The following is a 13284-nucleotide window of genomic DNA, read 5'->3' as shown; positions in this document are numbered from 1 at the left end:
GTGTGTGTGTGTGTGTGTGTGTGTGTGTGTGTGTGTGTGTGTGTGTGTGTGTGTGTGTGTCTGTGTCTGTGTCTGTGTGTGTGTGTGTGTGTGTGCGTGTGCGTGTGCTTGTGCGTGTGCGTGCGTGCGTGTGTGTGTGTGTATGCGTGCATAGGTGTGTGTGCTTGTGCGTGTGCATGTGTGTGCAGAGGTGCATAGGTGCATGTGCGTGTGTGTGTGTTTGTGCGTGAGTGAAGGCCATACGTTGGCTTGGATGCCTCTGCCTGGTCAGTCTGCAGCTTCTCCCCACCCTCCACCTCCATGGTGCAGTAGACTATCCGGTTGGGGGCCAGAGACTTGAGGCCCTGCACCTCCATGATCACCACCTGCCCCGGGGCCCCAGCGGGTTCATTAGTGTCGACACGGCATTGAGTCCATGAGTCAAAGATTGATAAGTGAAGGAAGAGAGCAGAACTGGCAGGTGATGAAATGTGTCTGCTTCCCCAGTCCCTGGGGCCTAGCATTAATGATCCTGGTAGATGTAGAAATAAACATGCATATTCTAAGCATGACTTTTGTACAAATAAATATGTACATTGCAAATAGGACATATACACCTGTATATATTATGTATGCACAATATATATAAAACACAAGCACATTTTACCCAGAGGTTCCAACTACATCATATCATTACAGTTGTGCACGCTATTACCCCTAATTATGCATTACTTCCCATATTCCTTTGCATATATTTTATGTTTCTGTATTGTTGTTTTTATAATTGGTTTAGTTTCAAAATTAGAGTCATTTTCACTGTTGAAATGTTCTGGGTAGATGTAGTTAAATCACCTGAAGACGTTACAGAACAATCTCAAATGCTTGCATCATTATTATGATATTTTATTATGATTATGAGTACTGTGATTATAGTACTGCATCTGAAAAGCAACAAAATGAAAGAAGGCAGTCAGAAACTCAGTCTACATCCTCCCCAGCAGATTCCTCCCTGTCACCGACATAGCGCTGCGTTGCGAACGAGCGAGGTGTGATTAGCAGAGCTCAGTCTTGATATCACTGGGATGACTCATGTTTCATGTTCAATCCAAGGTAAAGAGGTTTGGTGTCTTTCCCTCAGCTGCTTGCCTAAGACCCCAGTGCTGCTCATATTTGCTGTTTCTATACTTAGTCCCGAGCTGAACACACAGACTTAACTCTGGTCCCGTCAACCCAAGTCCTCTTTCTACACTGCTCTGAAAACCACAAAGATGCAGTATTCGATTATATGTCCTCCTTGTTTTCTAAGCTTCTACCTCCAGGCCCGGGCTAACGGCAGACGACCCGGGCGAAACGCTAACGCTAATGTGCTTTTGTTTTCGTTTTTTCCCCCCCAGTATTCTACCAAGGGCCAATACGCCAAATGGCTAACATTAGCATTTTAATTAAATTAGCATTTGTATGTCTGTTTTAGATTCACCAACATAACCCTTTCCCCCCCCCCCCCTCCCCTCCCCTCCCCTCCCCCCAGCCTGATGTGTGTGTGTGTGTGTGTGTGTGTGTGTGTGTGTGTGTGTGTGTGTGTGTGTGTGTGTGTGTGTGTGTGTGTGTGTGTGTGTGTGTGTGTGTGTGATTGTGTGAGTATGTGTGTGTGTGTGTGTGTGTGTGTGTGTGTGTGTCAGTCTGCGTGTGCGTGTGCGTGTGTGTGTGGGGGGGGGGGGGGGGGGGCTCTGTACCTCCAGGGTGAAGGACAGCACCACGTCGGACTTGGACAGCGTGTTCTCGTCCTCCTGGCCCATGTCGATGATGGAGGTGTTGTGGCCGCGCTTCATCTTCTGCAGCTTGAACTCCCCTCCCTTGGACACCGGCATGCTCTCCAGGTTGGCCATGAGCTGGTTCACCGACGACTTGAGCTCCTCGATGTACATGGCCTCCATCTCTTTGGACACGAACTTGGGGAACTTGCCCCCCTGCGGAGAGAGACCACCAGCAGAGGGACGTGTGAGTGGGGGGGGGGGGGGGGGCGTGAATGTGACGGCACCGCGGCAGAACTAAAGGCTCAGATATGGTTCGAAGCCACGCAGTGACCACGCAGACGCTTCGACGCAGTCGTGAACCTGTTTGGGGTCTGCGGCGGGTTTTAGGGAGCGGACCAATCACAGCCCTTGCTGCTGCGTTGCCTTGACGGAAGGTGAACATTTTTGGGAGACGCACGTCAGGCCCTTGCGGTGTATGCACGGAGGATCCGCAAGGACGGTATGGGCCCGTAAACCCGCTTGCGTTGAGTTGACGTGGAACCATAACTGAGCCTTACGAAACTCATCACACACGTCTTTATTGCTTGTTTATTTGTTTGATGTAGTTACCCTGGCGATCTGGTCTGCCATCTGCAGACGTCCGTCCAGTTCTCTCCGGATCTGGGCTGCCTGCTCGTCCAGGTTGTCCAGCTGTCGAGGACCACAGAGGAGAGGGACCGGGTCAATATCAACCATGGAAAGACACTCAATCGAAAAAACTGATTCAATTATTTTGCTTGTGTCACTATTGAGACCGAATCGGTAAAAGTGGTTTACGCGATGATGTTCCCCTTTTTTCGGCATTGTTGAGACTACAAATTCCAAAATGTACTCAAGAAAATATGGGATTGATCTATTATTTATTGGCCGCAGGGAGGGGAAATAGGAGCTGCCTCCACATGACTGCAGACAGGATTCAATCACATCCTCATCTTCATCCTCATCATCCTCATCATCATAGCGTCATAGCCGGATTAAATGAGTGAGACCATGCATAGCGTAATATGGCTGAGGAAGTCGTGGAACCAAATGAGAAGCAGTTAGTTCAGACTCGCTGCCATCACAGCAATGAGTTGAAAACCAATTTTATAAAGTAATGTTTTCTTAGTTTTTTTACTCATTATCACTGAAATAACCGTTGCATCAAATTGAACATTTGGTGAAATTAGGTCATTTATTTTCACTTTATTTATATTTAATTTATTATCAGGTTTTTTGGGTTTCATCATCGGAAACGACAAAAGTAAATCATTGTGATTGAACATGAGACAAGGGCGAGAAAGGTTTGTCTAGACTCTTTCAGTGTAGCTTTGTCCTTGAGAGTAATGGCAGCCGTGCAGTAACGTTTGACTGCTGCCTGATTAATACAGGACAGATGAGGGGGCACAGAGGGGAGCAGAGGGCCGCTGTCTCCTTCTGTGGCCGCGGACAACACTAATGTAGTCTTCACTCACGGCAACGTAGCAATACACCTAATGAAACCCATCAAGCCATCAGCCACTCAACCAGTCAGTCGGCCACTCAACCGGGAAGTCAGTCTAGCAGTCAGTCAGCAAGTCAGCCAGGAAGCCGTTTAACCAGCCAGTCAGTCAGTCAGTCAGTCAGTCAGTCAGCCAGTCAGCCAGTCAGTCAATCGTCTGTCAGTTTAACCAGTCACTTACTCAGGGACGCGGGAAGTCAGTCCGAGGGGGGGGTGCTGAGAGAGAATCTATATAATGACGTCATAATAAATGCTGCACACACCAACAACATGCTGACAAGCTGTTGCGGTCTGGGATTATACACAGAGTTATAACAAGGATTCAGGAGGTTATTTCTAAAGGTTTACAAAGGAAAGTGACATAATAGAAAGCCTTCATCTTCATCCAGAGTTACGAGTTGTCTGATATGAGGAAGGTGACGATTTCTCCGTCAAGTGAACCGCCCGTCTTTGCTCTTTTTTTGCCAACCAGTTTACGTGCGGGATTCCAGAATCAAAACGATAACATTCAACGTGTCTATTAATATGGCAGCAACATTTTACACCAGTTTTAGAATGTTCACTACAACAAATGTTGAACACCAACATGCTTATGTAAAATCAGCATAGTACCGATGATATGATAAATATCATAAAAAGGGTGGATGTCAATAATTTAATGAAAAAAAGTATTGATTTGTTCAGAAAACCTTCTCACTTGCAGTTACAGCCAGGGGCCGCTGCAGCACCCTAAGCACCCCCACTTCCAGCGTCCCTGGGTAACACTGTTGTTTTTTATTGGTCGTCATGAAAAAAAACATAAGGGGTAACACTATTGTTTTTTATTGGTCGTCATGAAAAAAACCATAAGGGGTAACACTGTTGTTTTTTATTGGTCGTCATGAAAAAAACGTAAGGGGTAACACTGTTGTTTTTTAGTGGTCGTCATGAAAAAAACCATAAGGGGTAACACTGTTGTTTTTTATTGGTCGTCATGAAAAAAAACATAAGGGGTAACACTGTTGTTTTTTATTGGTCGTCATGAAAAAAAACATAAAGGGGGTAACACTGTTGTTTTTTTTGGTCGTCATGAAAAAAAACATAAGGGGTAACACTGTTGTTTATTATTGGTCGTCGTGAAAAAAAACATAAGGGAAATAATAGAAATACACACATACATTTTAATGTCATGTATATCCTCTTTATTGATGATTGATTATTGTGTATTGTTATCGCCTCAGTGGTGCAGTGGGGTGCACTCTGCCTAACCCCCTGATGACCGGGGTTCAAGTCCGGTTGATGACCTCCTTTGGAAGATTCTTATCTCTATTTCATGCGAATTATAAAGTCAAGTATAACCTTTGTGATGTCTTTAATCGGTGTCTTGATGGTGCATTGTTAAGTTCGGAGGTTAACACTCTAAACAGCTCATGTTCGCGTCCCTGCAATAACGTCGACAGGGGTGCTGTTGTTTTTTATTGGTCAAGATGGAAAAAACATGAGGGGTAACTCTGTCGTTTTTTATCGGCCGTCATGAAATAAATATAAGGGGAATACACTGTCGATATTTATCAAATAAAACATAGGGGGTGACACTGTTGTTTTTCTTTGGTCGTCATGAAAAAAAACACAAGGGGTAACACTGTCGTTTTTATCAAATGAAACATAAGGGGTAACACTGTCGTTTTTCTTTGGTCGTCATGAAAAAAACCATAAGGGGTAACACTGTCGTTTTTTATTGGTCGTCATGAAAGAAAACATAAAGGGTAACACTGTCTTTTTTTATTGGTCGTCATGAAAAAAACCATAAGGGGTAACAATGTTGTTTTTTATTGGTCGTCATGAAAAAAAACATAAGGGGCAACACTGTTGTTTTTTATTGGTCGTCATGAAAAAAAACATAAGGGGTAACACTGCTGTTTTTTATTGGTCGTCATGAAAAAAAACATAAGGGGTAACACTGTTGTTTTTTATTGGTCGTCATGAAAAAAAACATAAGGGGTAACACTCGTTTTTTATTGGTCGTCATGAAAAAAAACATAAGGGGTAAGACTGCTGTTTTTTATTGGTCGTCATGAAAGAAAACATAAGGGGTAACACTGTTGTTTTTTATTGGTCGTCATGAAAAAAAACATAAGGGGTAACACTGTTGTTTTTTATTGGTCGTCATGAAAAAAAACATAAGGGGTAACACTGTTGATTTTTATTGGTCGTCATGAAAAAAAACATAAGGGGTAACACTTGTTTTTTATTGGTCGTCATGAAAAACAACATAAGGGGTAACACTGTTGTTTTTTATTGGTCGTTATGAAAAAAAACATAAGGGGTAACACTGTTGTTTTTTATTGGTCGTCATGAAAAAAAACAAAGGGTAACACTGTTGTCTTTGTCAAATATTTTATAAGGGGTAACACTGTCGTTTTTTATTGGTCGTCATGAAAAAAAACATAAGGGAAATAATAGAAATACACGCATACATTTTAATGTCATGTATATCCTCTTTGTTGACGATTGAATATTGTGTATTGTAATCGCCTCAGTGGTGCAGTGGAGTTCACTCTGCCTATCCCCCTGGAGACTGGGGTTCAAGTCCGGTTGATGTCATCTATTGGATGACTCTTATCTCTATTTCTTGCGAATTATAAAGTGAAGTATAACCTTTGTGATGACGTTATTCGTTGTCTTGATGGTGCATTCTTAAGTTCCGAGGTTAACACTCTAAAAAGCTCATGTTCGGATCCCCGCAAAATAAATGAAATAAATATAAGGTGTTGTCGTTTTTATCAAATGAAACATGAGGGGTGACACTGTCGTTTTTCTTTGTTAGTCAAGAAAAAAACCATAAGGGGTAACACTGTTCCTTTTTTTATTGGTCGTCATGAAAAAAAACATAAGGGGTAACACTGTTGTTTTTTATTGGTCGTCATGAATAAAAACATAAGGGGTAACACTGTTGTTTTTTATTGGTCGTCATGAAAAAAAACATAAGGGGTAACACTGTCGTTTTTATTGGTCGTCATGAAAAAAAAAACTTAAGGGGTAACACTGCTGTTTTTTATTGGTCGTCATGAAAAAAAACATAAGGGGTAACACTGTTGTTTTTTATTGGTCGTCATGAAAAAAAACATAAGGGGTAACACTGTTGTTTTTTATTGGTCGTCATGAATAAAAACATAAGGGGTAACACTGTTGTTTTTTATTGGTCGTCATGAAAAAAAACATAAGGGGTAACAATGTCGTTTTTATTGGTCGTCATGAAAAAAAAAACATAAGGGGTAACACTGCTGTTTTTTATTGGTCGTCATGAAAAAAAACATAAGGGGTAACACTGTTGTTTTTTATTGGTCGTCATGAAAAAAAACATAAGGGGTAACACTCGTTTTTTATTGGTCGTCATGAAAAAAAACATAAGGTGTAACACTGTCGTTTTTATTGGTCGTCATGAAAAAAAACATAAGGGGTAACACTGTTGTTTTTTATTGGTCGTCATGAAAAAAAACAAAGGGTAACACTGTTGTCTTTGTCAAATATTTTATAAGGGGTAACATTGTCGTTTTTTATTGGTCGTCATGAAAAAAAACATAAGGGAAATAATAGAAATACACGCATACATTTTAATGTCATGTATATCCTCTTTGTTGACGATTGAATAATGAGTATTGTAATCGCCTCAGTGGTGCAGTGGAGTTTACTCTGCCTAACCCCCTGGAGACTGGGGTTCAAGTCCGGTTGATGCCATCTATTGGAAGACTCATATCTCTATTTCTTGCGAATTATAAAGTGAAGTATAACCTTTGTGATGACGTTAACCGTTGTCTTGATGGTGCATTGTTGAGTTCAGTGGTTAACACTCTAAACAGCTCATGTTCGGATCCCCGCAAAAAAAAATGAAATAAATATAAGGGGTTGCCGTTTTTATCAAATGAAACATGAGGGGTGACACTGTCGTTTTTCTTTGTTAGTCACGAAAAAAACCATAAGGGGTAACACTGTTCCTTTTTTTATTGGTCGTCATGAAAAAAAACATAAGGGGTAACACTGTTGTTTTTTATTGGTCGTCATGAATAAAAACATAAGGAGTAACACTGTTGTTTTTATTGGTCGTCATGAAAAAAAACATAAGGGGTAACACTGTCGTTTTTATTGGTCGTCATGAAAAAAAACATAAGGGGTAACACTGCTGTTTTTTATTGGTCGTCATGAAAAAAATCATAAGGGGTAACACTGTTGTTTTTTATTGGTCGTCATGAAAAAAAACATAAGGGGTAACACTGTCGTTTTTATTGGTCGTCATGAAAAAAAACATAAGGGGTAACACTCGTTTTTTATTGGTCGTCATGAAAAAAAACATAAGGGGTAACACTGTCGTTTTTATTGGTCGTCATGAAAAAAAACATAAGGGGTAAGACGGTTATTTTTTATTGGTCGTCATGAAAATAAACAAAGGGTAACACTGTTGTCTTTGTCAAATATTTTATAGGGGGTAACACTGTCGTTTTTTATTGGTCGTCATGAAAAAAAACATAAGGGAAATAATAGAAATACACACATACATTTTAATGTCATGTATATCCTCTTTGTTGACGATTGAATATTGTGTATTGTAATCGCCTCAGTGGTGCAGTGGAGTTTACTCTGCCTATTCCCCTGGAGACTGGGGTTCAAGTCCGGTTGATGTCATCTATTGGACGACTGTTATCTCTATTTCTTGCGAATTATAAAGTGAAGTATAACCTTTGTGATGACGTTATCCGTTGTCTTGATGGTGCATTGTTAAGTTCAGAGGTTAACACTCTAAACAGCTCATGTTCGGATCCCCGCAAAAAAAATTAAATAAATATAAGGGGTTGTTGTTTTTATCAAATGAAACATGAGGGGTGACACTGTCGTTTTTCTTTGTTAGTCACGAAAAAAACCATAAGGGGTAACACTGTTCCTTTTTTTATTGGTCGTCATGAAAAAAAACATAAGGGGTAACACTGTTGTTTTTTTTCTTGGTCGTCATGAATAAAAACATAAGGGGTAACACTGTTGTTTTTTATTGGTTGTCATGAAAAAAAACATAAGGGGTAACACTGTCGTTTTTATTGGTCGTCATGAAAAAAAACGTAAGGGGTAACACTGCTGTTTTTTATTGGTCGTCATGAAAAAAAACATAAGGGGTAACACTGTTGTTTTTTATTGGTCGTCAGGAAAAAAAACCATAAGGGGTAACACTCGTTTTTTATTGGTCGTCATGAAAAAAAACATAAGGGGTAACACTGTCGTTTTTATTGGCCGTCATGAAAAAAAACATAGGGGGTAAGACTGCTGTTTTTTATTGGTCGTCATGAAAGAAAACATAAGGGAAAACACTGTTCCTTTTTTTATTGGTCGTCATGAAAAAAAACATAAGGGGTAACACTGTTGTTTTTTATTGGTCGTCATGAATAAAAACATAAGGGGTAACACTGTTGTTTTTTATTGGTCGTCATGAAAAAAAACATAAGGGGTAACACTGTTGATTTTTATTGGTCGTCATGAAAAAAAACATAAGGGGTAACACTTGTTTTTTATTGTTCGTCATGAAAAACAACATAAGGGGTAACACTGTCGTTTTTGTCAAATATTTTATAAGGGGTAACACTGTCGTTTTTTATTGGTCGTCATGAAAAAAAACATAAGGGAAATAATAGAAATACACACATACATTTTAATGTCATGTATATCCTCTTTGTTGACGATTGAATATTGTGTATTGTAATCGCCTCAGTGGTGCAGTGGAGTTTACTCGGCCTAACCCCCTGGAGACTGGGGTTCAAGTCCGGTTGATGTCATCTATTGGACAACTCTAATCTCTATTTCTTGGGAATTATAATGTGAAGTATAACCTTTGTGATGACGTTATCCGTTGTCTTGATGGTGCATTGTTAAGTTCAGAGGTTAACACTCTAAACAGCTCATGTTCGGATCGCCGCAAAAAAAATGAAATAAATATAAGGGGTTGTTGATTTTATCAAATGAAACATGAGGGGTGACACTGTCGTTTTTCTTTGTTAGTCACGAAAAAAACCATAAGGGGTAACACTGTTCCTTTTTTTATTGGTCGTCATGAAAAAAAACATAAGGGGTAACACTGTTGTTTTTTATTGGTCGTCATGAATAAAAACATAAGGAGTAACACTGTCGTTTTTATTGGTCGTCATGAAAAAAAACATAAGGGGTAACACTGTCGTTTTTATTGGTCGTCATGAAAAAAAACATAAGGGGTAACACTGCTGTTTTTTATTGGTCGTCATGAAAAAAATCATAAGGGGTAACACTGTTGTTTTTTATTGGTCGTCATGAAAAAAAACATAAGGGGTAACACTGTCGTTTTTATTGGTCGTCATGAAAAAAAACATACGGGGTAAGACTGCTGTTTTTTATTGGTCGTCATGAAAGAAAACATAAGGGGTAACACTGTTGTTTTTTATTGGTCGTCATGAAAAAAACATAAGGGGTAACACTGTTGTTTTTTATTGGTCGTCATGAAAAAAAACATAAGGGGTAACACTGTTGTTTTTTATTGGTCGTCATGAAAAAAAACATAAGGGGTAACACTTGTTTTTTATTGGTCGTCATGAAAAACAACATAAGGGGTAACACTGTTGTTTTTTATTGGGCATTATGAAAAAAAACATAAGGGGTAACACTGTTGTTTTTTATTGGTCGTCATGAAAAAAAACAAAGGGTAACACTGTTGTCTTTGTCAAATATTTTATAAGGGGTAACACTGTCGTTTTTTATTGGTCGTCATGAAAAAAAACATAAGGGAAATAATATAAATACACACATACATTTTAATGTCATGTATATCCTCTTTGTTGACGATTGAATATTGTGTATTGTAATCGCCTCAGTGGTGCAGTGGAGTTTACTCTGCCTAACCCCCTGGAGACTGGGGTTCAAGTCCGGTTGATGTCATCTATTGGACGACTCTTATCTCTATTTCTTGCGAATTATAAAGTGAAGCATAACCTTTGTGCTGCCGTTATCCGTTGTCTTGATGGTGCATTGTTAAGTTCAGAGGTTAACACTCTAAACAGCTCATGTTCGGATCCCCGCAAAAAAAATGAAATAAATCTAAGGGGTTGTTGTTTTTATCAAATGAAACATGAGGGGTGACACTGTCGTTTTTCTTTGTTAGTCACGAAAAAAACCATAAGGGGTAACACTGTTCCTTTTTTTATTGGTCGTCATGAAAAAAAACATAAGGGGTAACACTGTTGTTTTTTATTGGTCGTCATGAATAAAAACATAAGGGGTAACACTGTCGTTTTTATTGGTCGTCATGAAAAAAAACATAAGGGGTAACACTGTCGTTTTTATTGGTCGTCATGAAAAAAAACATAAGGGGTAACACTGCTGTTTTTTATTGGTCGTCATGAAAAAAAACATAAGGGGTAACACTGTTGTTTTTTATTGGTCGTCATGAAAAAAAACATAAGGGGTAACACTGTCGTTTTTATTGGTCGTCATGAAAAAAAACATAAGGGGTAAGACTGTTGTTTTTTATTGGTCGTCATGAAAGAAAACATAAGGGGTAACGCTGTTGTTTTTTATTGGTCGTCATGAAAAAAACATAAGGGGTAACACTGTTGTTTTTTATTGGTCGTCATGAAAAAAAACATAAGGGGTAACACTGTTGATTTTTATTGGTCGTCATGAAAAAAAACATAAGGGGTAACACTTGTTTTTTATTGGTCGTCATGAAAAACAACATAAGGGGTAACACTGTTGTTTTTTATTGGTCGTTATGAAAAAAAACATCAGGGGTAACACTGGTTTTTTATTGGTCGTCATGAAAAAAAACAAAGGGTAACACTGTTGTCTTTGTCAAATATTTTATAAGGGGTAACACTGTCGTTTTTTGTTGGTCGTCATGAAAAAAAACAAAAGGGAAATAATAGAAATACACACATACATTTTAATGTCATGTATATCCTCTTTGTTGACGATTGAATATTGTGTATTGTAATCGCCTCAGTGGTGCAGTGGAGTTTACTCTGCCTAACCCCCTGGAGACTGGGGTTCAAGTCCGGTTGATGTCATCTATTGGAAGACTCTTATCTCTATTTCTTGCGAATTATTAAGTGAAGTATAACCTTTGTGATGACGTTAACCGTTGTCTTGATGGTGCATTGTTAAGTTCAGAGGTTAACACTCTAAACAGCTCATGTTCGGATCCCCGCAAAAAAAATGAAATAAATATCGTTGTTTTTATCAAATGAAACATGAGGGGTGACACTGTCGTTTTTCTTTGTTAGTCACGAAAAAAACCATAAGGGGTAACACTGTTCCTTTTTTTATTGGTCGTCATGAAAAAAAACATAAGGGGTAACACTGTTGTTTTTTATTGGTCGTCATGAATAAAAACACAAGGGGTAACACTGTTGTCTTTGTCAAATAAAATATAAGGGGTAACACTGTTGTTTTTCATCAGTCATCATGGGAAAAAAACATAAGGGGTAACACTGTCGTTTTTATCAAATGAAACGTAAAAAAAACTGTCGTTTTTTATCTGTGGTCATGAAAAACCCATAAGGGGTAACACTGTCGAAAAGTATCGAATAAAGCATAGGGGGTAACACCAGGGACGCGGGAAGTCAGTCAGAGGGGGGGGGGGGTGCTGAGAGAGAGTCTATATAATGACGTCATAATAAATGCTGCGCAACATCCATTGTTTACAGAGACGAGATGACGGGTGACGTCACATTCAGGGCTCCGCTCTGATAAACACTCTACTGGTGTGTAAAAAGAGTTCTGCCAACTAGCCACTGTTATTCACAAACGTCAGCAAGTATTCAATGTGGAAATTAGAGTAAACTCGGCTGATACTGTGCTGAATTTCACACACTAACAACATGCCGACAAGCTGTTGCGGTCCGGGATTATACACAGCGTTATAACAAGGATTCAGGAGGTTATTTCTAAAGGTTTAAAAGGAAAGTGACAATAAAAGAAAGCCTTCATTTTCATCCAGGGTTACGAGTTCTCTGATATGAGGAAAGTGACGGTTTCTCCGTCAAGTGAACCGTCCGTCTTTGCTCTTTTTTTGCCAACCAGTTTACGTGCAGGATTCGAGAATCATAACGATAACATTCAACGTGTCTATTAATATGGCAGCAACATTTTACACCAGTTTTAGAATGTTCACTACAACAGATGTTGAACACCAACATGCTTATGTAAAATCAGCATAGCACCATATTCAGCTATCGACAGTTCTGCGTTGTGCGTCATAGCCTACGTCAGCCTACTCAGACAATGTTCTAAATAAAATGAAATGATCATATGATAAATTTCATGAAAAGGGTGGATGTCAATAATTTAATGAAAAATCATGTTGTATGATAAAATTATAAAAAAAAAAAAAAAAGTATTGATTTGTTCAGAAAACCTTCTCACTTGCAGTTACAGCCAGAGGCCGCCAGGGGGGGGGGTGCTGCAGCACCCTAAGCACCCCCACTTCCCGCGTCCCTGCACTTACTTGAGGATATTTTTCATTTTGGCCAACTTCTTTATTTTAAAACCATACCAATATGCAAAGAGACCAAGAAGTACCAAAGAAACAATTAAAACACCTCTGGGAGCAGTTTTCCTAGCAAGGTCGTTTTTTGTCTTTTAAATAAATCTGTTCTTCGTTTGAGAAAACAAACCTAAAGTAGATAAACCCACTGAGCATCTGAACCACGGAAGTATTTAAAGAACTGGATCCACAGCGCAGCCCACAGCATCATTCATTTCAATGGCGCTGCTCACCAGCTCCACTGGCAGCTAACGCCTGTCACCGGGGGAACGACATGGCTGTGTGGTGAGCATGCGCATTAGGAGGCTGCGACTCATGCATGTCCTCGACACCAAGCTGACGCATGTGTTGTGTGTGACTTATCTCTATGCACACATATCTGCATAATATGCGTACGAAAGCTCTCTGGTGTCCGTTGGTAGTCCATCAGTAGCCCGAGCCGTGTTGACCCGTCCCGTTTGAGCGGCCCACGGTTGCATGCAGGTAGAGAATAGCAATCTCTG

General features: G+C 39.5%; 1 protein-coding gene across 1 annotated transcript in view; it reads right to left on the bottom strand.

The window, feature by feature from the left end:
* The window catches only part of LOC132470372 (calcium-dependent secretion activator 1-like), a 73615-nt gene that overhangs the window by 36485 nt on the left and 23846 nt on the right, over positions 1 to 13284 (bottom strand). The window contains 3 exon segments of the mRNA XM_060068931.1: positions 244 to 365; positions 1713 to 1946; positions 2343 to 2423. Coding sequence (XP_059924914.1) covers positions 244 to 365; positions 1713 to 1946; positions 2343 to 2423 — 437 coding nt within the window.

The sequence above is a fragment of the Gadus macrocephalus genome, chromosome 13 (genome assembly GCF_031168955.1).
Source record: "Gadus macrocephalus chromosome 13, ASM3116895v1".
NCBI lineage: Eukaryota > Metazoa > Chordata > Actinopteri > Gadiformes > Gadidae > Gadus > Gadus macrocephalus.
The sequence above is the reverse complement of the archived record's forward strand: the minus strand, read 5'-3'. Positions and strand labels throughout refer to the sequence as shown.